Source organism: Orcinus orca, chromosome 5, assembly GCF_937001465.1.
Source record: "Orcinus orca chromosome 5, mOrcOrc1.1, whole genome shotgun sequence".
NCBI classification, from domain to species: Eukaryota; Metazoa; Chordata; class Mammalia; order Artiodactyla; family Delphinidae; genus Orcinus; species Orcinus orca.
Genome location: NC_064563.1, coordinates 103,196,606 through 103,221,860, shown reverse-complemented (window position 1 = coordinate 103,221,860; position 25,255 = coordinate 103,196,606). Strand labels below are relative to the sequence as shown.

The window sequence follows — 25,255 nt, the reverse complement described above, 5'->3', positions numbered from 1 at the left end:
CTTCTAGAATCATTGCTTTATAAGCAATGAGGAGTCATTGAATGTTTTTTAGCAAAAGGTTGATGTGATCAGATCTATGCTTTTGCAAATCAGACTAGCAGGCTATGTAAAATGGATTACAGAGAGAGCTGGCAGCAATGCTACTGTCATCATCCAGTAGCCTGAACCAGGGTAGGATAGCAGGGGTTTAGTGAGATAGACATTACATAGAATCAGAAAGTCTTGGTTAAGGCAAGGGAACAGGAGGAATCAAAGATGATGTCACCCCTGAAAGTCTAGCTGATAGGGAAAACAAAGAAAATGGGAATTGGAGAAACGATGAAAAGAAAAATGAGTTCAGCCGCATAGCACAGGGAGATCAGCCCGGTGCTTTGTGACCGCCTGGAGGGGTGGGATAGGGAGGGTGGGAGGGAGGGAGACGCAAGAGGGAAGAGATATGGGAACATATGTATATGTATAAATGATTCACTTTGTTATAAAGCAGAAATTAACACACCATTGTAAAGCAATTATACTCCAATAAAGATGTAAAAAAAAAGAAAAATAAGTTCAAATCTGGACATATTAAGTTTTAGGTACCATGTAAAGTTTCAAATGGAGCTGCCTTGAAGGCAGTTAGAAATTTAAACCTAAAGCATAGGAGAGAAGGCAGGGCTGGGAACTTGAAATCATCTGCTGATCAATTATGATTATCATTTATTGAGATGCGCTGGACACCACGCTGAGTGCTTTACATGTATTATGTTATTTAAGCCTCACAACAAACATGAAAAGTGGACTTTATTATCCCACTGAGACCTCAGAAGTGTTAGAATTTTCCCAAAGGTTCTGACGCAGTAAAAGAAGAGCTGGGGTTATAAGCAAATGTCTAAATTCGAAGCATGTGATTTAGATGTAAAAGTCATGGGTTAACAAGAGAGTAGCTCTGCTTGTCCACCTAGGAAGCTGTCTAGTAGTTGGGGGGTGGGATCCGTACCCACCTTTTCTGGTGGAGGTAGAGATGGGCCGCAGCACCCTCCACACAAAGACTCAAGGCCTTTTCCTCCCTTTCCTTCCTCCTGTCATCTTTTTATTTCAAATGGGAAGAGAAAGGGACCACTGCCATGGGGGATGGTTGGATAGTTATGATAATAAAAGTGGATGCTGCTGTCCCTAAACAAGTCCTGGAAGAAGTCTTAGCCCCGAGTGTTTGAATTCTTTCTAGATATTTTTTAGATAATTTCTTATCTTTCATACCTTTGAATGCTCCTTTAAGTCCAGGCAGGGCAAGAAAAGTGCCACTTTGCAACTTATTATAAGTGTTCATGAATAACGCTCAGTGTCTGGCCCTATGGTGTGTGTCCCTGAAATCCACTGCCACCCTCAGCACTTAAAATGAACCGTCCAAACCAAATTGTATTGCATGTGGTAGTAGTTCATTTCAGGAGCCTGAGAACAAGCCACAGGAATCCAAGTTCCTCTTGTTCTCTCAGTGGACCTGGATCCAATTTAAACAAGATAAAGACAGATTTTTGATGCAGCTAACCTTAAATCACCAACCGACGCTTAGCAAAATCACTGAAAGACCAAAAAATCCCACACTGGTTGCAGACCTGTTTGGGAAAAAGGATAACAACACAATCTTTTAAAAAATCCTTCCATTTTGACATGCAAGAATGGTTAAAGAGCCTGTCTGTAATGAAGCTCTACCTGTTTTGAAGTGAACATTAACAGGAAACTAGATTCTCCCTGATACTATAGCCCCCAGCCCAGCGCTAAGCCCTGCTGGACTGCAGCCACAGGACTGCAGCTCCAGCTCCTGCACAGACTGACCACACAGGCCGGGCAAAGGCTGCCCTCCTCCCCCTGTGCTGCCTTTGTCTCCTAACAATACCTAGTATTTACTGACCTCTGATGTTTCAGGATCTATGTACCTTCTTATCTAACCCTCACAACAACCTATCAAGGCAAGTACTAGTTCATCTTCATTTTGTATGTTTATTCTCAAGCATTTCTGGCTTGTGTAGAGGTTAATGTCAATTACTCATACCTCTGTCCTTTCTGGTTCTAATCAAAAGAGAAGTAATGCAATGAACTGGTAAACAGACAAGGATCACAGTATTCACCTTTTTTATGGAGGCCTAGTCACACACCCCCCCACTACAGGGTCCCTGAAAGTACTGAATTAAAGAAAGTAATTTGGAATTGAAGCCAAAACAAACGAGGCTTTCTATTACCTCTGGCCAAATCTGAACCTTAGGACCAGCCACTGGAGTGTCCTGGGCTGCAGGTAGACTCTTGGTACAGCTCCAGCTAGCAGTGGTGTGATGGATTGGGGCCCATCTCAAAGAGCCAGATGTCAGCAGAAGAGAGTGCCTGAAAGCACGGGAAAGAAAAAGCTTCTAGAAAGCAGGCAGCATGCCAGGTCTGTTTACAGAGCCCACTGTCTCTTTCTAACAATCTGCCAAGAAGAGAGTGAATACTACTTCTTGCTTTTAAATGTAGCTTTCAAACAGTTTTCAAACATAGCTACTCACTGGAATCACTTGGAAAGGTTTAAAAATATCAGTGACCTAGCTACACCCCGGACGGACTGAATCAGAATCTCTAGCGTACAAGTATTTTCTGAAGTTCTCTAGGCAATTCCAATATGCAGCATAGACTGAGAACCACCCCACGGGGTGGCCAGGTCACTAGGGGTAACCCCATCCACTCTTAATGCAGCCAATCAAGCACTTCTGAGTGGCTACTTTATGCTGAGCAATATCCTCATTACAATTCTGTGAGGCAGGTATGATAATCATAGCATTTCACAGATGGGAAAAGTGGGACTTGGAAAGGCTAAGTGACAGACCTGGGATTACAAATTTAGTATGCTGTCTCTCCTGAGCTGGATACTTAACCACTATACACTTTGCTGCTTTTTGTGGATGCCATGCTCCCAGCAATCTCTCCAATCAGTTAATACGTTCTTCTTTTGTAGGGAGAAACATACAAGTGTTGGAGAAACTGGAAGAGTTCATTCCAATATGTGCTCCTTAAAGAGAACATAAACTCCATCTGCGGAAGTTGAAGAAAAATACAAGTTTCCAACAACTAACATTTGTAGAGATTTGAAAAACATGTGTGTTACAGGGTAATAAATCAACAGGCAGTGGGGGTTAATTGTCAAGCAACTAAAGTCAAACAGCAATTTTTTAAACACAATCAGCTGAATAGTTTTGAGCAGCCCTCTTTGGTACCCTGAGACTGAGAATGGGAAAACTGGATGGCATAGTTCTGCTGTGAAGATAAGGCTAAGGACTGTGAAGGAAGGTGCCATGGGAGATTATGCAAACAAGAGACTCAAAGCTGCTTGTGTACATCCCAGTGACAATACAAGCTGAGCAGAGAAAAACAAGAACACAGGCTAGAAGACTGGGAGGGGCTGGAAGGCTGTAGGAGACATGAGGTAAATTTCACATCCTGAGACAGAGTCTGAAGATGAAAGGTGACACATGACCCCATAACTCAAATATTTTAAAAGGTGAAGACAAAAGAGAATTCTCTCTCTCCTTATTCCATCTTTTTAGAACTCTGCAAAGGTAAAAAGTAATATAAATTGGATTTTGCTTTATACAAGTTTGCTGAAAGTGTGCAAGTGTTAGTATGTCAATGTATTAATTTTGCTAACAGAAATTTTAACACTGAAGAGGATTTAAATCTCTTCTTCTAGAGAGCAAATAATTACTCTAATTTATTCTTTTCACATAATGAATTTGCAGGACACTGGCATATATCATAATTTGATCCAAGGGAAAAATATATCTCATTACAATAGTGTGTTGGAACACCTGATGAGCAAAAGAAAAAGAATTCCTATACACAGATGTGTTTCCTTGTTTTATTCTCTCAAGTCTGAATCATTACTCCCTTAAGAGGGCTGAAAGGAGGACAAGAGACTTCACCCATCTGTGCCAGGACAGAGCTGGGTGGAGCTTGTGAAGTAACAATTTGCATCTTCAACACTATACACATTACCTGCTCCTTTAGCTGCTGGGAAACTTTTCAAAGTGTTGCAACTGGCAAAATCAGGTTAAATCAACAGGTTGTTTTCATTTCTGGTGAAAGCTTACATAAGGGTTAAATTGTAAAATGCCCTCACACTACTTTACAATAATTGAAAATGACTGGATATATATTACATAAGTTTTAACAGTGCTAGTCTGCAATTTAGCAATGTCTCTGGAATGGAAAAACAAACTCTAAATTGATTTGTTGTATGGTCAACTCCTTCTCACTGGGGTCACCAATCAGTTCACCTGTGACTTAACCCTATCCATTGCCTCCGCCCCCGCCACACACACACACACACACACACACACACACACACACACACACACACACACACACACACACACACACACACACACACACACACACACACACACCCACCCCCCAATACTTAGACCAGGTAAAACTTTTAACACATTACAATTAAATTCCCAAGACCCTAGTATATTATGACCTAGACAGCAGGCACACAATATTAATTGAACAAATAAATTCTGCCTTTTTTATTGTATTAACTTTTACTGTGTTTATGGCTATCCTTAAGAAATTTTCTAAAATGAGTCTTTGCTAAAAAGGATATAGAAGACATTTATTCACATCATGAAATGAGATCAGGAACCAAAAAATTAAGATCTTAAAACATGTTTCTTAAGTTGCCATAAAACTCACATTCTGAAAAATCTGAAAATTATTTTTTTACACTTCGGGGGTTGCTTTCAAAGATTACGTGAAAAGAGATTAATAGCACTTTCCTTGCCACTGACTTTATGTATCAGTTTAATCAAAAATGGTCAAATATCAGTAATTTCATATGGTTCTACTTGACTAGAATCATTAGACAGATGAAAAACCGTAATATTTACACATCAAGTGAAATAATGCAAGCCTCTGTATTCCAAAAAATCTTTGCAGGAGAGAATGACCTCAGCTACTCTGAAATGTGCTTAAACAACACATACTCAGCACCAGGGCTTATGGTGCTAGCTTTCCATATTTAAGGGTGCTACTGGTGAGGCTCAAAAGTCAGATCCTGACTAAGCTTCCTCAATGCACACTAAAGACGGGTGTTAGAGTAAGTCACAGGTAATTCTGGGGTGATAAGAGGCAGGGATAAAATAAATAACTTCCAAATCCAAAAATGTCATGTTGGTCAATAATTTTAAAATCTCATTCCCCAAAGTGTGCTGTGTTTTGTTCACTTAGCTTTTCTACCTTCCACAAAAGGTGCTGAAAGGCAATGAAACTTCAAGAGTTAGGAGGAGGTAGAAAACTGAGTAACTAGCCATTTCACAGGCAATAATCGGCTGCAGAGTAATACTGGCTTTGTTGTAAGTCAGAAGCCCACTTGATTAATACACAACATAAACATCCACAGCCATTAAATGACTTTATGAAAAACTAGCCATGTTAAGTATGATACACAATGATCACAAAACTACTTTGAAAACATGCTTTAAAACGCTGAAGCATAAGAAATAGTCTCTTATTTTCTAATGGGGGCAAGGGGTTCCCACATTTTCTGGATGATAAAACAGAGACCCAAACACTGGACATAAAGTAGGCCTATAGAGCAACAATGCATTTCCCACAGAAAATCACAAAATCCTCATTCAGAATCCTGTACTTCTTTATCCTAAGGTACTAAGATTTAATCAACTCAGACACTATACACAATTCTGAGTCTCTTCTCATTTTTTTATTTTTTAAAAAAGACAGATCTAGGATTTTGTAAGAAATTATTACTAAGTTACATTTTTTTTAAATCTGTCAAGTACTACAGTAATGGAATAAATAAATAAGATTTTTTAAAGTTCAATGTTCATAGACATATTTATAAAAAAATGACTGAATTAGAAGACATTAAATAATGTTGATACACACCAGGAAGGGATTAGGCAAGGAAAGGCACATCATTTCACCACAAGAAATAAAGACCATAGTTGGAAGTTAATGACCAGCCAAAGCTTTAGATCTTGTGGTAGTTTTCCTAGCTCCAGAGGGTCATTATGGTGTAACCTTCTTTATGGTACTTAGCTGAAATAAACGTATGGCAGTTGGAGAATTTTACTCTGTGACCCCAACGTAGTGTTTAAAAAAAGCACTCTTTTAATAAGTCTGGTGTGTGAGGAGGGAAGGAACAAAAATCCAAAATGGTCTGGCGATACTAAAAATCCTATTGACGTATTAAGGAGAGTTTTTTAAAAAAAGTAAAATAAGGTTAATCCTCTTCTCTGGCTGAACTGGAATTCTTGCAGTTACAAAGTTAAAATTCCATGTAAACACTTCCTTTCTTGTAAACAAGACACAGTACAGATAAACAACTGAAGATATTTCACCTCAGATGAAGTTATACGCCAATATTTAGAGAAAAAGATCTTAGATAATTTCCTTATTTTAGATAGCCGAAGTCCTTGAAAATAGCCTGGCTGACTGGCTATCTACAACAGCAAAGTGAACGTAAGTTTTGACAATGATTGTTTCCCAAACAAACTAGAGTTTCCAGTTAAACAGATACTTTATCCAACAGACCTCAGCGGCACTTGCTTTGGGTCAACCTCCTACTACCAATTTTCTTTCACAAATTTGTGCCAAGAGTTTACCCAATTTTTTTCTGTCTGGACTCTGAACCTAGATTAGTTTGACTGAAAGATGGAATCACTCAGGTTCCATATAAATTTTAGTGGTATTAAGAAACAACTGTCTGCGTGAATAAATAAAACGGATTTTCAGGATAAAATGGTATACCCATTAAAAAAAGAGTTAAATTAAAAACAATTGGGGGGCAGATAAGGGAAAATATTAATATCAAAAACTCATAAAAATGGCAATTGTAAAGCAGGCAGCTTCCCACTCATGCCACACGATATGCCTTCATTAAGGTGTACTCTTTCCGGTTGGTATGAGCGGCCCAGATGAAGAGAGCAGAAGCCATGAACTGTAAGGGAGCTGAGACGCAAGCCAGGCAGAAGGACCATCCAAATTCGCCAGACACATTCTCAGGCAGCTCTAGTTTCTGGTGGAGTAGTTCAATTCCAGCAACGTAACAGCTCACTGAGCCCAGTGTACACAGACCTTGGAGGGAAATTTAGAAAAAAACAAAAACAAAAAAAACATAGCTAGATAAGAGCATGGTAAGAGCTTTCCAGGCAACACAACAGGGCAGTAATATGGGATCCCTAAGGAGACAAGAAGTAGGTAAAACTAAGTGTGATGACAAGACCCACCTGCAAGGAGATGGAGAATGCCTGTGGCAATGGTGGGGTACAAGCTTCGGCAGATACAAGCACAAAGTCCAATCAAAGCCCCAAAGCACATCAAACCTAGACTAACAAAAGGTAAAAGGAACTGGCAACGCCAAAGATCTGATTTTAAAAAAGAGAGAGAGAAAAAAGAAATGTTACCATGACTTCAGTTTTCTCACAATGGCAATTTCTTTCATATTCTAATTAGAACTTTTCTCAAAAAGTGAGAATGAAGTATGCTAACATTGAGGTTTTTTCCTAAAGCACATTATTCAAAACAATGCTAACTTTCTCCTGATAAAAGTAAAAGGACACTAACAATTAACTGTTACTGAGGGCTTCCTATGTGTCACGCACTGTTCTATACATGCTTTGTGTATTAAACCCCCAAAATCTCTATGAAGTAGGTACTATTACTATGATCTCCATTTTATAAATGAGGAAACTGAAACAGGAGGTATAAATAACTTGTACAAGGTAACACAATAAGTGGCAGAACCAGATTTGAAGCAAAACATTCTGGCTCTACATACAAACAAATTTAAGTCCTCACAGGATCTTAAGACAGGAATAACAAGCAAATGAATAGAGATTATAAAAGACCTGTTAAACGAATATACATAAAGCACAAAGCAGAGGATCTGGTATATACCAGGCACTCAATAAATCGCAGTTTTAATTATCATAAATTCCCTCAACAACATGGGAAAAAAAGCTGATGACTTTACAAAGCATCCCATTACATTTTCAAATTATGTTAATTATTATCAATGTAGTAACATCAACTCTAAACCAAACTTTACCTTTTAGTGCTAGTTTTACTTTCTGGAACTACATAAAAGTCTTTTTTCTAACTTCCCTTCAAACTCTGTTAGTAATAAACTTCTTCCTATGCATTTACAATGCAATATTGAATACTTGTCATTTTATTCAATGTTCCTTCTCATGACGTGGTCATTCTTCCAGGCAAGCTCCAGTAACTCTCTATATAGCCTAGAAACTAGGTCCAAACATGAAGACAGCATTTCCTAGGCTGCCTGACCATCAAAGAATAGAATGCTCGTAATAATTACTTTGTTTTTGACATCTACACCTTGGTTACTACCACCTAAGACTGGATCAATAATACTTCAGCAGGCCTGATACTTGTTGACTCATATAAAGCCTGCAGTCAACTTTTTTCACATATCCCGATCGGAACTCAGATAAATGAAGTGTTTAACTTAAATATAAAAATGTATTATTTATCCCTGTTAAACTTCCTCTTTAAATGGGCCCATTAATAACATCTTTTGGATGGTCTGGATTCTGTCACCCAATGTATTAGCTGCTCAACTTCATAGTTGTGATTTGGTAAGTATGTACGTAACTTCTAAAATGTGTTATCAACAGAACAGAGTTTGTTGGGATAATGTTAAAGACCTTATTTCAAGTTGACACAATGTACAATGTCATCCTGTTCCAAAAAGAGTTCAACAAAAGGGAAATAAAATTATTTTCTTTTTTTCCCAATTGTCTTGCTGCGTTCAAACTACTCACAGGTCCGAAGCAGATCGATCCCACTATTGTGGTTTCCAGGATCAACAAATTTCTCCTCGAACTGCTCATTTAGCGTGAAACTGATACATTTTGTGACCATATCAAATGACTCTGGAACGAGAATAACAATGATTGCTTGTTGTTTTAATTTTAAACATTTAACAAAAATCTCTTTTAGTAATTATTCTCTGAAATAAAAAGTGATATGGAAAAATGTTCTCAGGGGAGACAGCAACCTCTTTGGTCCTGAGTGACACACAGCCTTCACCAATGCCCAAAGGACCAATGGTTCTCAGCACCAGGCTTAAGACATGGGTTCAGGGAGGAGCAGTAAAATTAGCAGTAAGGGGCTTCCCTGGTGGCGCAGTGGTTGAGAGTCCGCCTGCCGATGCAGGGGACACGGGTTCGTGCCCCCGTCTGGGAAGATCCCACGTGCTGCGGAGTGGCTTGGCCCATGAGCCATGGCCGCTGAGCCTGCGCGTCCGGAGCCTGTCCTCCACAAGGGGAGAGGCCACAACAGTGAGAGGCCCGCGTACCGCAAAAAAAAAAAAAAAAAAAAAAAAAATTAGCAGTAAGAAGACTAGGAAGGAGTGGACAAAGAAACTTTGATCTTCTCCCCCAAACCTACTCCATCAGCCATGTTCCCCATTTCAGGTAATGACAATTCCATTCTTCTCGTTCCTCAGACCAGAAACTTTATAGTCATTCTTGCCCATATGCATTCCATCAGGAAATCCCAGAGGCTCTACCTTCAAAATATATCCAGAATCAGGCACTGCTCAGTACTACCATCCTGGTCTTGAGTCATAATCATCTCTCACCTGAATTGGTGCAATAGCCTCCTAAGTCTCCTGGCTTCTGTCTTGGCCAGCCACCTGTCTGTTTTCAGCACATCTTCCTAGGTGACCAGATTATCTTTCCTCTGCACAAAGCTCCCCAGTGGCTCCATCACACTCAGAGTAAAAACCAAAGCCCTCATCACACCTAGAGAATCCTGCGTGATTTGCCCTACTCCCTCTCCCAGGATGTGTCTCTGACACATACCCAACTCTTCCCCCAGCCCCCTCCTTCCAGCCCAGGGAATTCCTTGCTGGTTCTGGAATACTTCAAGCATGCTCCCACCACAGGGCCCTTGCAGTTGTTCCTTCCAACCTAAATGATTCTCCCTGCCTCCACAACTACCCATATGGTCAACTCCTTCACCTTTATCAAGTCTTTCCTCAAGTGGTATTTTCTTGTTGCAGCGTATCTTGCCTTTACTATTCAATAGCATAACTTATGCCCACCAACATCCCCTTCCCTATGTATTTCCAAACCCCCTTTATTGTGCTGTATTTTTCACAGCACATGTCATTTTCTACTATATAATTACTTATTCTGTTTATACTATTATATTTATTGTTTATTGCCTGTCAGTCCTTATTAGAATGTTAGCTCCCCTCGGGGGCTTCCCTGGTAGCACAGTGGTTGAGAATCTGCCTGCCAATTCAGGGGACACGGGTTCGAGCCCTGGTCTGGGAAGATCCCACATGCCGCGGAGCAACTGGGCCCGTGAGCCACACCTACTGAGTCTGCGCGTCTGGAGCCTGTGCTCCGCAACAAGAGAGGCCGCAACAGTGAGAGGTCCGCACACTGCGATGAAGAGTGGCGCCTGCTCGCCGCAACTAGAGAAAGCCCTCGCACAGAAACGACGACCCAACACAGCCAAAAATAAATAAATAAATTAATTAATTAATAAAATTTTTTAAAAAAAGCAGCAGAGCAATAGCGTTAACTGGAGCTTTAAGAAAAGAATATTAGCTCCCCAGGAGTAGGGATTTTTATTTGTTTTTTCCCCTTATGTACTCCAAGATCCTAGGCCCTGGAACATGAAAGAATGCACTAAATATTTGTTGACTGAATAATAAACGATTGCTAAGATTCAAATATCAAGTGCTCCTATGCTCTCATAAATAGAATGGAACATTTTAAATAAAATTTAACCAACTTTCACCTCTTTCCAAACTACTTTCTTTTTTCCATACAAAATCACAACTATCAGCCTTCCGATGTATGGTAACTCAAGCCTGTTGTGCTGTGATTTGAATATAGTGCTTCCCACCAAGAGCCCAACAGAAGTAGTCATAAATAGAAACAATTTATAAAGCTGTTCCTTACAAAGAACTCTAGAGCTTCCATCTTAATAACTGGAAATTAAAATTTTTAAATGTTAAGAATGCTTACAAAATAAACCTGAGAGGCAGTTTCTTAGATTTTTTTTACTTCTGTAATGGATATTTTTAACCTAAAAACTCCATCAAGATTGTTGTAAAACAGTCTCAAATATGCAGACTTAAACACAGAACTGGTCGAATTATACCCTCTAAGATTTAGTGGGCAAATGATAATATCAACTAAAACACAGCTACATATAAAATGACTATCAATTCATATGTGTTGACTTCATTTTGGATACTAGTCCTTTTTACCAGTTACTAAGTATTTGAAATCTTCCAGTGTTCTTTTCCAATTATTTTCTCATGACATGTGAGTTTAATACAAATATCTTAATGAGTGGGTAAATAAGTACAAAGATTTACAATGATTTTCCCAAGATAAGGACAGTTACTCATCCAACCAATATTAATGAGTATGATGGTAATTCATGGAAGCTGGGGAGGGAAGTCACGGGGAGAAAAGAAATACATAAGATTTCTTGTTTTGGGGAGAGAAAGAACCCACAAACCTGCTTATACATAACTGGGCCATCATCACATCACTTTCTCTATTATAGAGTAGGTAAAGGAGACAAAAGTTAAAATAAGAGAAATACCTGTCCTTTCTGGTGGACTATACCAGTATGTGTTTTGGGGTATAGTGATACACCGTCTCCACAATCCCACTGTGCCGTTATTTCGGAAAAGTGCATCATTATAAGTCTTTTCATCTGCCTCATCGCTAGCAAAGTCAGTCCAGATACTTTTGTTCAAATCGCTGGAATTTTCTTGAACTGGACTTCGATACTCATACCAGAAGTCTGTGCCAATTGAGGCCGCCATGTAGATGGTAGAAATGAGGCTAAGCACACAAGCAATTACAAATGCTGTAGCAAAACGGTTATCCATTCTGGCATTCAGACTGCTCTGTTTAAAAGTTGAAGAAAGAACAAAAGTTAGACTTCAAGGACAAACACAGATTTTGAAAGGAATTATGTCAAAATCACCCTTTACCCTATTCCCCCTCCCAAGGCTCTTTAAAGTAATGTATAATCATTAATGAATTTTAAAAAAAAAGGAAGCAAGCATTTTTTAATTAAGTTCAAAACAAAACTCATTATCACAAAAGTACTTATTGAATGCTCACATACCCAGGATGCTACGGAGACAGAGGTCTTGTTCTCTAGTCTATCACCTGCACACTAAAACAGACAACACTGAAATGGACATACACATTACAGATACAAACAATAGACATGCCCAGAGTCAGCAATGTACCTTGCATACATTTTTAATGACAGACTGCAGACCATTAAGTGTTCTGGGTCTGAGTGTGAAAAAGGCATAGGAAAAGGAAGCAGAGGAAATCGGCTCCTCCCAGTTTCCTCTGCATAGGGAAACCTTCTAAAACAAGGTTACGAATAAGGAGCTATTTAAAAGACAGGTGAAAATGTTTGTTAACCCAGAAAGAAAGGTTGTTCCAGGCGCACGGCATAGCAAAGAGAATAACAACATATAATAATGCTAGATTCTAATCTGCTCCTTTAATCTGCTCCATTAAAGCTAAGCCAAGCTCTTCTACGTTGTCAAAATCTTCACTCGTATCTACTCTACCCATTCCTTATACTTCTGAACCTCCTCATCTGCAAACTAAATGATCCCTCCTCAGCCAGAAAGAAAACTCTGGATTAGGCAAATATTAACACTCCCAAGGCGTGGACAGGGCTCACTGGCAGTAGTAAATGGCCGCAGTAAAATGACTCAAGGCGGATCAAGCTTAGTCAAATACTGCAAGTATATATGCCATGACCGCGCCAAACACCTTAAAAAGGAGCACGAAAACGGGCTCGCAAACTGGGGTTGCTGAGTTTGGGAAATGGCAAATGACTCAGGAGAGATCAGAGCAATTACAATAATTAACGATAACTCCAGAAGTTGGGTTTGTATTTTTATTCTTTTTAATCCTTTTTCCTCCCGGTGGCTCTCAAATGACCTTAAAAGGTCCCGAGCACCGGGAGCGGCGCTTCGCCCAGGCCGGACGCCTGGCGCTGTCACCTCGCGGGACGCACCCTGGGGCCGGGGGTGGTCGAAACCAGCCGGAGCTGCGGCGGGGCAGCCCTCCGCAGTCCCCGGCCAGGGGCCTCAGGTACCCGAGCAGGCCCCTCCCCGGACCACTCGGCCAAGGGAAAAGCCCCGCCCCAGGCCCCCGCGCAGAACTCGCACAGCCCCGGCCGCGCCCGGGGAGGGGGCCCCTCTTCAAACAGATGGAAACACCGAACGGCTACGCGACCCCCGCCCGGCGACGTCGGCCCCGCTCACTCACCGCCCATCCTCCTGCTCCGCCAGCTTCACCCTCAAGCTCAAACCACAGCACCCTACTCTCCCCGCGCCTTCTCTGACGCACTTCCCTGCAGAGCCCGCCCCCTCCATAACTCCTGCGCCTCTGCCTCCTCCCCGAGCCCGGCCTGGCCCCGGCGCCGAGGGGGCTTGTGGGAGTTGTAGGAGGGACAGAGGAAAAGCTGCGAGAGGCGATGGACGGCATTCTCTGTGCCGCGCGGCGCATTGTGGGAGATGTAGTTCCGCTCCCTAGGTGTGCAAAAGGGAAGTCTGAGCAGATGGATTCTTAATATTTTACTAAGGAAGGGACGAAGGTCCGCCGAGTAAGGCGACCTATTTCCGGTCACTACTAGTCATTAATTGTGACGAATATGACTCAGATTTTTCCAGTCCTGTGCTATCCCTACCACCACCCTGCTTATGAACAGCAATGCGATTGTACTTTTAAAATATTAACCCATTGATTTTCTCTCCCACAACCTCACTCCCATTGCAGCAGATAGTCTTTCTGGTTTTACTGTTTACGTTTAGACTAAGAAGGATGTAACCTGACAGAAGGTATCCAGCTAGAATGTAATGACATTCTTCGGATTTCAGATAGTTTTTGTTTGTGGCTGCTTTCTCTTTGTGGCAAGTGATACTAGTTTTCTCTTTATTGCAATAAAAATAAAATAAATTACAAAATAATTTATTTTTAAAATCAATTTAAAATAAATTACAATTTGTTGAAGAAAAATATTAAAATAAATTAATTTTAAAATAAATTACAATTTGTTGAAGAAAAATATTAAGTTAATACTGAGGGTCCCAGATATGTCAAAAAAGTGAATAAAAAAATTTATGTAGTATGAAAAAGACTGAAATTTGGAGAATATTGCCTTAAGCAGATAAGGTCATGGACAACCTCAGAGATTGCAGATGACTGTATGGCACAGAGGCAAAAAAAATGATTCTAAGCCTTCAAGTACTGCATAGAAATCCACAGACAGGAAGCAGGGACATCTTTTTAGTGACGTGTGTGGACTCATGAATGTGCTCTGAGAACAGCAAAATGATGGGTTTCTCAACAGATACCTACAGAGGCAGCCAACTGAAGGAGCAGAGGGGCTCTCAACCACTTGCTCGTCCCCCAAATGCCTTAGAATTTGGCCACAGCACAGGAGAAAGGTGGGAGGCCCAAGTGGATACTAAATTTCTACCCCCCTGACAGACTGAAGGCATATCATTTGTTTTTCTACTTTTAGCCATAGTTCTTTTGCCTGAATGGCTGAACTGATATTCACATCCAGTACCTAATTAAAATAAAGTAATAGCCGAATATAATATTCAAATATGACTGAATTTTCATGTAGAATATCTAGTCATAGGAGAAGTTTGTCAGAGACACCAACTAGAGAAAATGGAGGAGGTGCCCAGGCAAATTGTTAATATGCAGTAAGACTCCTCAATGCATGTATTCACCAGGAAATGTTTTCATCCATTGGCTTCATTAGAAATCCTCTACCTTCTCTCTCCAGTGGAGTGGAACTATCTCTCCAGTGAAGTCACATGGTAAATAAAACCAGGTTAAAGAGAAGTTTAAAAAACGAAGAGGAAGACAGCACCTCAGTTCACAAACAAGGGAACTGAGCCCAGGGAATAACTGACTTCAAGCTTGAATACTGGGGCGAGCTGACTAGCTTTGTGACGTTAGACAATTTACTTAGCCTCTTTAAGTCTCAGTTTACTTTTCTCTAATTATGATGTTGACAGTAGCACCTATCCTGCGTGATCATTGTAAGGATTAAATGAGAAAATACACATAAAATACCCAGCCCAGAGCCTGGAGCGTAGTAAGCAATTGTTAAATTATTAGTGTTTGCAAATATTTGTTCAACACCTGTAATCTTTGAGTAGGATCAGTACTGTATAAAAACCTTTTTAAAGCTCTTAATTCCCCTGGAGGCTGGAAGTAAGCCATTTATCTTGGTCCCTGCTCACATCAGGAGGTTTATGAACCTCTGGACTAACTGCCAAATGACTAGGAAAGACTTTCCAGGACCAGATTTCAGGCATCCTCACTTACCTCCACTCAGGAGATTCCCAGGCTGGGCTCATAGCATACGTAAGTTCTCATGATTCAGGAGATGGATGTTCCTGGGGAGACCTGCAAACAACGATGACACTTTCATCCATTAAGTCTGCAGAATGCCTAGGAAACGCACAAGACACATTTCAGTCAGCAATTTGGTATGGACCTGGGAGTGTCTGCATGCTTGAGGTTGTGACCATCTGGCCCACTCAGCCCAGAGGATGTGAACCATCTCGTCACACCCAGTACCACTAAGCACACAACAGGTATTTCTGATTTATCTCTACATCTTGGGTGTTTCTGTCTTCTATTTGTGCAGCTGGTCGTGTGGATAGGCAAAATAAATCCTTAATGAACTAATGGAGTTAAATGTCTGTTTCAATTTCTTACTGCCCTGTTTGGGAAACAGTAGCTGCCTGACATATTTTCACAAATATTAAAGATGATTTAGTAAACCAAATACAGATTACAAAATTTAGATTTAAAGGCAAAGTTGAACTAGACCTCTGGCTTAATTTGTTAAGAATGGTTCTAGTTTCAGCAAGAAGGTGTTATAATTACACTATACTTTAAATAAACCAAATAGCTGAAAATCTAGATATGCAGGTATTATAACTTGTTTATATTATGTTCTTACAAAAACAACTCTTTATGCGAGAATTCCCTTCAATACCAAATTCCCTAATATACTTACATATTATTTTTAATTGTACTTTTTTTAGAAATTAAAAATTATGTTTAGCAAGATATATCTACATTATATTTTTCTCATATAGCTTTGTTTTTGTTTTGTTTTGTTTTGTTTGCGGTACGCGGGCCTCTCACTGCTGTGGCCTCCCCCGCCGTGGAGCACAGGTTCCGGACGTGCAGGCCCAGCGGCCATGGCCCACGGGCCCAGCCGCTCCGCGGCACGTGGGATCCTCCCGGACCGGGACACGAACCTGTGACCCCTTGCATCGGCAGGAGGACTCTCAACCACTGCGCCACCAGGGAAGCCCCAAAGTGATTCTTAAACACACTAAAGTTTAGAGTCCCTGTTCTAATTTATACATCTTAACCAACTTTATACATTATGCTTTGTTATTATTTTGGCTAACTTTTTAAAAAGTTTAAAAATCACCTCTAAATTTGAACTTCTTAGAAGTCTTCTGGCCTGGATCTCAGAAATTTTTAGGAATTAATTTAGACTTCTGAACCCTCTCTTATTCTGTGTCCCAATTCCTGAGATACGTTCAGAATTGGCTCAAATGTTGAAAATGAGGAGAGAGTAAGTTTTTGTCCACTGAGGCATCTGCTCAAGTGGATATACTATCATCATTCAGCCAAAGCTGTGACTACAAGCCTCTGCTGCACAGGTGGATTGAAGGTTTTGTGTGAATACAGCCACCCCAACTGGCACTATGATATATTACTTCTTTTTTTTCTCTATCAACCACTCTCACCCCATATGAGAAAGGATTCATTAGGTTAGGTAGCAGATAGCACAGCAGAAAGAAACCTCTGTTCGTACATGGTCTACTGATATGTCCCAGAATAAAAGGCAAAGATCATGAAGCAAGCTATATGTTTTTCATAAATCTTATCAATCAGAGTGATTATATATTCATTTGTTAGAAACACTCTCTTACTTGAGTATCATAACATGTATAACCATTTAAATAGTCCAGTTTAAGAGCTCTGTTTATAGTCTAAGAGTTAGTGATTTTTTTTTTATTCTGACAGTAACTTGGAGAGTTTAGTGCAATATATCATGCCAAATTAAGTGGAACCTATTTGCTATTATCAGTGTTCTCCCCCACTTTATTTGTTGGATGATTTCCCTTGGTACCTCATATTTATGTAAACAGCAGTGATATTAGTATTTTAGGCACACTTCAGGCTTCTTCCTAATAGTTGATTCCATCTGGATGTAGGTGGTGTACAGCAAAAATTGTATTTATTTATATTGGTGTCCCTCATACCCAGCACAGTGTCTGGCATACAATAGGTGGTCAGTGTACCCAGCACAGTGTCTGGCATACAACGTGATCAATAAATGTTTGTAGATCTGGACTGAATTATGCTTGAGTTTTGAGCCATTTGCAATGAATAAGGACTTTTCACAAACTTCTCCAACAGCTTCTATTTTCCATGATCACTGTTTTTTTTGAAACAGCAAAGGTCTGAGTTGCTGCATCTTTTCTAATCAGAATGCAGATAGCCTTCCTCCTTTTTCTTTGTCCATCTGCATTTCCCACTATCTCTGTCTTCTTGCATATTGCCTTGGCTGGAGGTGTAGGATACATGAATTCCCCAACAAAACTTTAATGCTGTGGGCCTATGACAACCATATTTCGGAGCTACATTATTCTTCTTCCAGCAGAACTATAAGTCATAAAATTTTAGAGATTTAAGTGGCATTAGTGATCATCTAGTACAACCATTTTACTAATGAGGACACTGGGGCCCAGAAAAAGGTCATCTACCAAAGATTCACATGGATGATTTTAAAATAAAGGACAATTTAAATTTAAAGTTCTCATCTATGTATGGTCCATCCTCTGTCTTTCAGAAGAATGGACATCTGAACAACTATAGTTTGTTGCTCTGTGTAACATTTGACAGGAATTACTGAAAGGAAAGAGCCCACATGCAGCGGAAGATCCCACATGCCGCGGAGCGGCTAGGCCCGTGAGCCATGGCCACTGAGCCTGCGCGTCCAGAGCCTGTGCTCCGCAACGGGAGAGGCCACAACAGGGAGAGGCCCGCGTACCACACACACACGCAAAAAAAAGAATCACTTTGAGGGCTTATTAAATATAAAGTCCTCGACTCTACTCCTAACAACTCTGATTCAATAGATCTGGGACCAGCTTCAGAAAGCTACAGTTTAGTAGGCATCCCAGGTGACTCTAACGTGGGTAACGTGGTCTGGCATCCACAGGTTCAAAACAATGACATTAAGAGGCCAAAAAAGACTTTAGTTAGAAAAATACTATAAGCTAGAGGCCGGTGGAACGTTATCGATGGTCTCTGCCTTCAAGCTGCTCATGATCAGCTCAGGAAGTCAGACGCCAAAACAACTTACCATGTAAAATGAGATAATAAGTACTTTAGAAGCAGTGTTGTAAAAGTTCTTAGAGAACACAAAGCTGAAAACAATGATCTCTGCCAGGAATGAAGGAGGAAATCTGAGCGTGTTTTGTTTTGTTTTTTTTCTGAAAAAACAATTCTTGAGAGGTGACATGTGTCCTGTAATTCAGTTACTGATATTTACAGTTTACTCTTTTTTTTGGTCATCACCTTGTTCTTACTGCCATTTCATATGCTTATGGTGTCCAGTGTTGTTTTTGAGTTTTGGTCCGTGCGTAGCTGGTTATTTTACTGTTAGTTTCCTCATGTTTATTTCAAAGAGCATTTAAAATTAAAAATGATTGTAGTTCCTAATTTATTTAGAACTATGACCTCCCCTACTCTATCTAGTTAGCTTCTATTGTGGGTTCTGTCTCATAATAGCTCTGTACTCTTTGAGCTATTAAAAGACCAGTACTATGCTGTGTGTTCCCTTTTTTGGCTTAAAACACTTAATTTATTTTCTAACTTGGGTTCCAAGATACGGTTGATCCATGATGGGTATTCTTATACTGCAGCATTCTACCACTAATTACCATAATCCAAAGTGACTATATATGATAAAGCAAATCATTTTGTCTACAGCTGCTTCAAAGTTTACTGAGGAAGTCAGATTTGAGATAGTTTACATCAGTAGGCTAACAGCTTTGGAATGCTGAAAGAAAATTTAAGACCTACAGAATAAATGTGCAGACAGATGTTTTCCTCTAGAGTATGAGCATGAACTCTTTTCCATTTTATAATTCTTTTATGTGGAATTCTTGAGACATACCTAAAAAAATTTTTTTTCAATATCTTAGCCCCAGAATCAACCTTATCTTTTCAAATACCAGAAGAACTTCTGGCTGCAGAATGCAAAATTCTAATAATACAATTAAAGTACAGTTACAAAGAAATTTTTAAATATATACATATAATTGCTTCTTTAATGCACACACACACACACACACACACACACACACACACACACACATATAGTGTTTAAATATTTAAATTTTCCATGTTTACCCCATCAGTCCTTTTCAAGTAAACATTGTCCTACTTCAAACTATTTGACAAAATGAAATATTCTATTAAATAGTTAAGGCTTACCCAGTGAGAAAGATTTCTATCCAAGAAATGTCAAAAAGTTAATTAGTTTATCTCCTCTGCAGCCTATACTTAGTGAAGAATATACCCTCCCACGCCCTCTCCAGGAACAACACAGAGCAGCCTAGGACACAAAAGAAGGTAGACGCAGGCCCGTAAATCAACTCCCAAGTGACTTTCTGGGGCTGCCCCAGATCAGGGTAGCCCTCATCCTCCCCTGACCCAGACTAAATGCCTGAGACTGAAGTGGCAATAGAACACATCAGGAAGAAGACAGAAAGAAGGAGCACAGCAGGCAGGATCATTCTTTTCAGTATATTAATTACGGGAGAAATAATTCAGTAGAAAGGACTTCAAGTGTTTAACAATTATATTTTCATCTATGCAATAGTAGTATCAACCTGAAACTGTAATTTTGACGAAGAAATGAGATGGAGGGAAAGTAAGGGCAGAAGGGTATGAAGGAGGCTTGAGCCACTTTGGCCAGCAAAGAATTGAAATAAAAGGAGTCAGTTTCAGAATTTGTTGTATTTTACTATGGTAAAATATAAATAAATAAAAGGGAACAGATGATAGAAAAATATGATAGAATCTTTTTGATATTAGCCTGTTTCTCAAGTGTTTTGAATGAACCAAAAATCTTCCCTTTATAGTGCCTATACTGGCCACTCCTTTGTAATGTCACCTAATATAGTTCTGCCTGTTGCCAAGTCAGTAATTCCAAAAGTGAAGTTCACTGATGTGTGCAGGCACTTACTGAAAAGTCAGAGCTCAAAAGCTAAAAAATCGGGGCTTCCCTGGTGGCGCAGTGGTTGAGAGTCCGCCTGCCGATGCAGGGGACGTGGGTTCTTGCCCCGGTCCGGGAAGATCCCACATGCCGCGGAGCGGCTGGGCCCGTGAGCCATGGCCGCTGAGCCTGCGCGTCCGGAGCCTGTGCTCCGCAACGGGAGTGGCCACAACAGTGAGAGCCCCGCGGTAAGAAGAAAAGATCAGAGGGGATCTAGAGACTGATGAAGGATAGTTATTTGAGGGTTAGTAGGGAGAAAATCTTCTGCTCAAGGATATTAACACTAACAAAAGGGAACTTAATTGGTTGAATTATAATAACAGGTAATAGCGGAAAAATAGCAGTTTGTGACTTTTAAACCTGTGTTTGTAAGCTGCATCAATAACAGCAATGCCCACAGTTAAACCCCAATGAATTCATCCTTGCTAAATTATACTGGATCATGAGTAACATTTCCAAAGCACTTACTACATGCAAGGTTCTGAGCTAATTGTAGTGAAAACTTTTTTTTTAATAATGATAAAAGCACAAGACATGGTCCCAGCATTTTGGGTTGTTTTTTTTTTTTTTTGCGGTACGCGGGCCTCTCACTGCTGTGGCCCCTCCGTTTGCGGAGCACAGGCTCCGGACACGCAGGCCCAGCGGCCATGGCTTACGGGCCCAGCCGCTCCGCGGCCTGTGGGATCTTCACAGACCTGGGCACGAACCCATGTCCCCTGCTCGGCAGGAGGACTCTCAACCACTGTGCCACCAGGGAAGCCCTGGGTATTTTTTAAAACTTACTGAACAAGACAGGATCAATTATGCATGAACTGAAAGAGCGAAATAAATGAGAAGAAACTAGTACCCTAATTGGAATCATTATGTTTGCCATAGATGTGGACTGGTATGATTTGGGGAAATTTACTCTTTATGCAATGGAAGACTATTCTCTTCACATTTCACCAATGATGTAAATGAAAACAGTATCTTCAACATCACCACCTTAAAATTCTAAAAGTAAAACAGTATACTGCATGTGAAACAGGAGGCTAGATCAAAAAGATTCTCAGTGTCAGAAAAGCAAAGATATCTTTAAGGTAGGTAAGGAGAAAAAGTTAATTCATTTCCTAATCTCTGGAGATTTAAAGAAACAAATTGAATGTCTTGAAGAAAAAAGTCAAAAAGCACCTCAGTTTCCTGGGCAAATGCAAATAAAGAAAACCATAACCACAACTACCCAATACCAATCAGGGTGGTGTTCCTTGTGGGCCCTTTCTGAGGATTGGTAGAAACTGTATTTTTTAATCTCTGTTTTTAATGCGTGTCCCAAGATCTTCTAAGGAAGGGGGTGGGGCAGGGAGAAGAGGCAGGCACTGTATAAAAGAAGCGGCCTTGAGAATTCTAAAATTCATACAAAAACTTCTTAGGTAAGAAAATTTACCAGATTTGGCACCTGCTGGACCCAGTGATGGACCCAGAAGCAACCACGGTTTACTTGGAATATTTCTATGTTACAAGCCAAAATCCTGATATTGACGAGACCCACTCCCACGTTCCTTATACATCAGTCTTCCTTCCAGTCTTTTACACAGTGGTGTTCCTGACTGGAGCGTTGGGGAACGTCATCCTCATGAGTGCATTGCATTTCAAAAGGGGCAGCCGAAGACTGATTGACATTTTTATCATCAACCTGGCTGCCTCTGACTTCATCTTCATCATCACGTTGCCTCTCTGGGTGGATAAAGAAGCATCTCTAGGACTGTGGAGGACAGGCTCTTTCCTGTGCAAAGGCAGCTCCTACATGATCTCAGTCAACATGCACTGCAATGTCTTCTTGCTCACCTGCATGAGTGTTGACCGCTACCTGGCCATCATGTGTCCAGCCGCATCCAGGAAAATCAGAAATAGAGACTGCGCGTATGGAGTCTGTGCCAGTGTCTGGTTTATCTCCTGCCTCCTGGGGTTGCCTACTCTTCTGTCCCGGGAGCTCACCCTGATTGATGGTAAGCCATACTGTGCAGAGAAGAGGGCCACTCCAGTTAAACTGGCTTGGGGCCTGGTGGCCTTAATTTTTACATTTTTTGCCCCTTTGGTGAGCATTGTGACCTGCTACTGTTGTATCACAAGGAAGCTGTGTGTCCGTTACCAGCAGTCGGGAAAGCACAACAGAAAGCTGAGGAAATCCATAAAGGTCATCTTTATCGTTGTGGCAGCCTTTGTCTTCTCCTGGCTGCCCTTTAATACATTCAAGCTCCTGGCTATTGTCTCTGGGCTGCAGCAAGACCTCTACTTTCCTTCAACTTTTCTTCAGTGGGGCATGGAGGTGAGTGGGCCCTTGGCCTTTGCCAACAGCGGCATCAGCCCTTTCATTTACTATATCTTTGACAGCTACATCCGCCGAGCCATCGTGCACTGCCTGTGCCCTTGCCTGAAGAAGTATGACTTTGGGAGCAGCACTGAGACCTCAGACCTCACTAAGGCTCTCTCCAACTTCATTCAGGCAGAGGATTTTGCCAGAAGGAGGAAGAGGTCTGTGTCACTCTGAAAGGGAGAGTAACATTTCGAGCTCTGTTGGTGGATCGGAGGGTTCATTTGTGTCTGAGACAAGGCAAGAAGAAAAGTATTGCTAGTGGTAATATTGTTTCATGAACACAAGGAAGTGTTCATTTTTAAAGAGACATCTAGAAAGTCTCTGTGTTCATGGATGTAATTAGGCCGTATGCTGTTTTGTTTTGGTTTTTTTCTTAGCTGAGTGACCTTATTTGACCCTTGCCAATCAAGTTCACCAGGCAAAATACAACTCTTATGTCTGTGAACTCTAAGATAAAGGCTCCTGCTTGGGCCAGTTCCTTCCTGCATGGTTGTTAATGAATATTCAAGCCTTTTCCTCTCTCAGGAACCTAGATCCACACGACCCTTCATACCGAGCTCCAAAGTGGACAACATTTAAAGGATTCTGCCCACTTGTATCTGGTGAGAAATGTGGTGACAATGCAGGTAGTAAAAAATGTAATATACCTGTGCTCAGTAATTAATTATTCCTGAGTAATGAAGTGAGGTTCTGGCCTTAATCTTTAAAACTTTATATGGTAATTCTATACCATCTTCCAACATTGTCTTTCACCCTATACCATTCACAATAACTTTGGACTGGCGAAAGTTCACTGGGATAAAATCATTTTGTATTGTGTGTATGATTTGGGACTTTACCATTTGGTCTTCAAGAGTATTTTAACAAGAAAGCATAGGACAAGGTTTGACTTTTATTTTCCTTATACGATATGTCGGTTAAAATGTATCTTATTATAATGATGTAGTAACTACTTTTCAATGGGGTTTTACTGTACTCTTTGTTTTCACTGCCTTTACAAGTTAGGATATGGCTTTGTTTTAATTACATGTTTTTAATTACCTAGTTATCTAGTTATAAAATAAAAGTGCTACTACTACTGTAATTAGAGGTCATCAAATGCTTAGCAACACCCTCGTGCAGATTATCATTTTGTATTTTAATTAAAGTGTTAGTGCTACACATTCCCTGTAGCATCATTTGCTTGGTGTATGTAATTTCATGATTTGATCCAATAACATAGGAAGACAGGATGCTCTGTATTCAGCTGAAGGGAAAAATCCATAACAAAGATGTTACTGGTATTTTACATACATTTTTTGAAACTCAGAGACCTCCTGGTCTTCCTTACCTGATAGATATTTACTGAGTCAATTTGTACCTATATTCCTTTTAAAGAATTTGAAGTGGAAAATGTAACTAGCAGCAACCACAAAAGGCTTTGCAGCAGCAAACATACTATTGTAATATATCTTTTGGTTCAAGATAAAATAGGTATGTTTTTGCCCCCACTGTTTACACAAATGAATTATTGCTTTATTTTTAAATATTAGATTTGAAAATCAGAGAAAGCTTAGAATCTTTTCAGAGACTAGGTAATTCAAGTTCATCCTATGTATCTTTCGTATTAAGAGAAATCTCAAATATTGTGCATCTTCTTATAGTCTATTCAGAAGTTTTTGGTTTTATAAATTGGTAAATTTATTACTTTCTCTTAAACTTTTATTAAATAAAAATATAATTTTGTTATAAAAGTATTCTTCTATGTTGTATTAATTTCTATTAACATATCAATTAATACTGATATTCTAACAGACTTTTAATAAATTATCATAGATATAGAAAAAAAAGACTGTGTAAATCATAAGAAATAAAGTTTCTGGGAAAACTTCAAAAGTGAATTCAATATAATTAAATAGATCTCCAAAGGTTAAATAAAAGCAAAAATACAGAAAGTAGAAGACATTCACTTTTTTAAAACAAATCAACAAAAGCACTGTAACTAATCACAGAATCAGAGCCTTTGAGAAATGCTACCTTTAAAAAATAGCCCAGTCAATCAGCTAAGGTATTTGTGAGAAAATGAGAAAACCTAGGTTATTTGGTTTAGCTTCACCCTCAATGTTGGGACATTGAAAAAGTCATTTTAATCTTTCATACCTAGATGTCATTGGTAATATCTATGTCTACAGAATCCTCAAGGATATTGTAAGAGTAATAAATATAAGTGAAAGGTTTTTTAAAATATTGAATAAAAAGTTATATGAAACAATTCTGTTTCTATCATTAATTATTGAATGTTACATAAGTTTCCAAACTAGATTATCAAATGACACTTAATCATTCTCATTTAACAAATATTAGAATCTATCCTACTTCTGTTTCACCCTTTTCATTTTTTCGTTTTAACGTGGAAGAAAAACATACTGTTATACTTTTTAATACTTTAAGTAGATATGCTACTTGTGTGCCTTATGGAGATCTTAGCATATTTTATATTCATAAGGTACCAGTGAGGAA

General features: G+C 39.8%; 2 protein-coding genes across 4 annotated transcripts; one reads left to right on the top strand and one right to left on the bottom strand.

Moving 5' to 3' along the window:
• Nucleotides 1-5,405: 5,405 nt before the first annotated feature.
• On the bottom strand, nt 5,406-13,460 carry CLDND1 (claudin domain containing 1). Of its 3 annotated transcripts, none has more exons than XM_004272625.4 (6): nt 13,332-13,430; nt 12,160-12,210; nt 11,626-11,935; nt 8,814-8,924; nt 7,257-7,394; nt 5,406-7,104 (listed from the first exon to the last, which is right to left on the bottom strand). In XM_004272625.4, exons 3-6 carry the CDS (start codon nt 11,915-11,917, stop codon nt 6,884-6,886), a joined length of 762 nt encoding a protein of 253 aa, XP_004272673.1. In that variant the 5' UTR covers nt 11,918-11,935; nt 12,160-12,210; nt 13,332-13,430; the 3' UTR covers nt 5,406-6,883. The 3 variants fall into 3 exon arrangements, with proteins under 3 accessions (XP_004272673.1, XP_049566033.1, XP_033289234.1); XM_049710076.1 differs by having other exon boundaries at nt 12,160-12,203; nt 13,332-13,408; XM_033433343.2 differs by lacking the exon at nt 12,160-12,210 and having other exon boundaries at nt 13,332-13,460.
• Nucleotides 13,461-21,713: 8,253 nt separating this feature from the next.
• GPR15 (G protein-coupled receptor 15) lies at nt 21,714-24,340 on the top strand. Its single transcript, XM_004272624.4, has one exon. It carries the CDS (start codon nt 21,854-21,856, stop codon nt 22,928-22,930), a length of 1,077 nt encoding a protein of 358 aa, XP_004272672.1. The 5' UTR covers nt 21,714-21,853; the 3' UTR covers nt 22,931-24,340.
• Nucleotides 24,341-25,255: the final 915 nt, after the last annotated feature.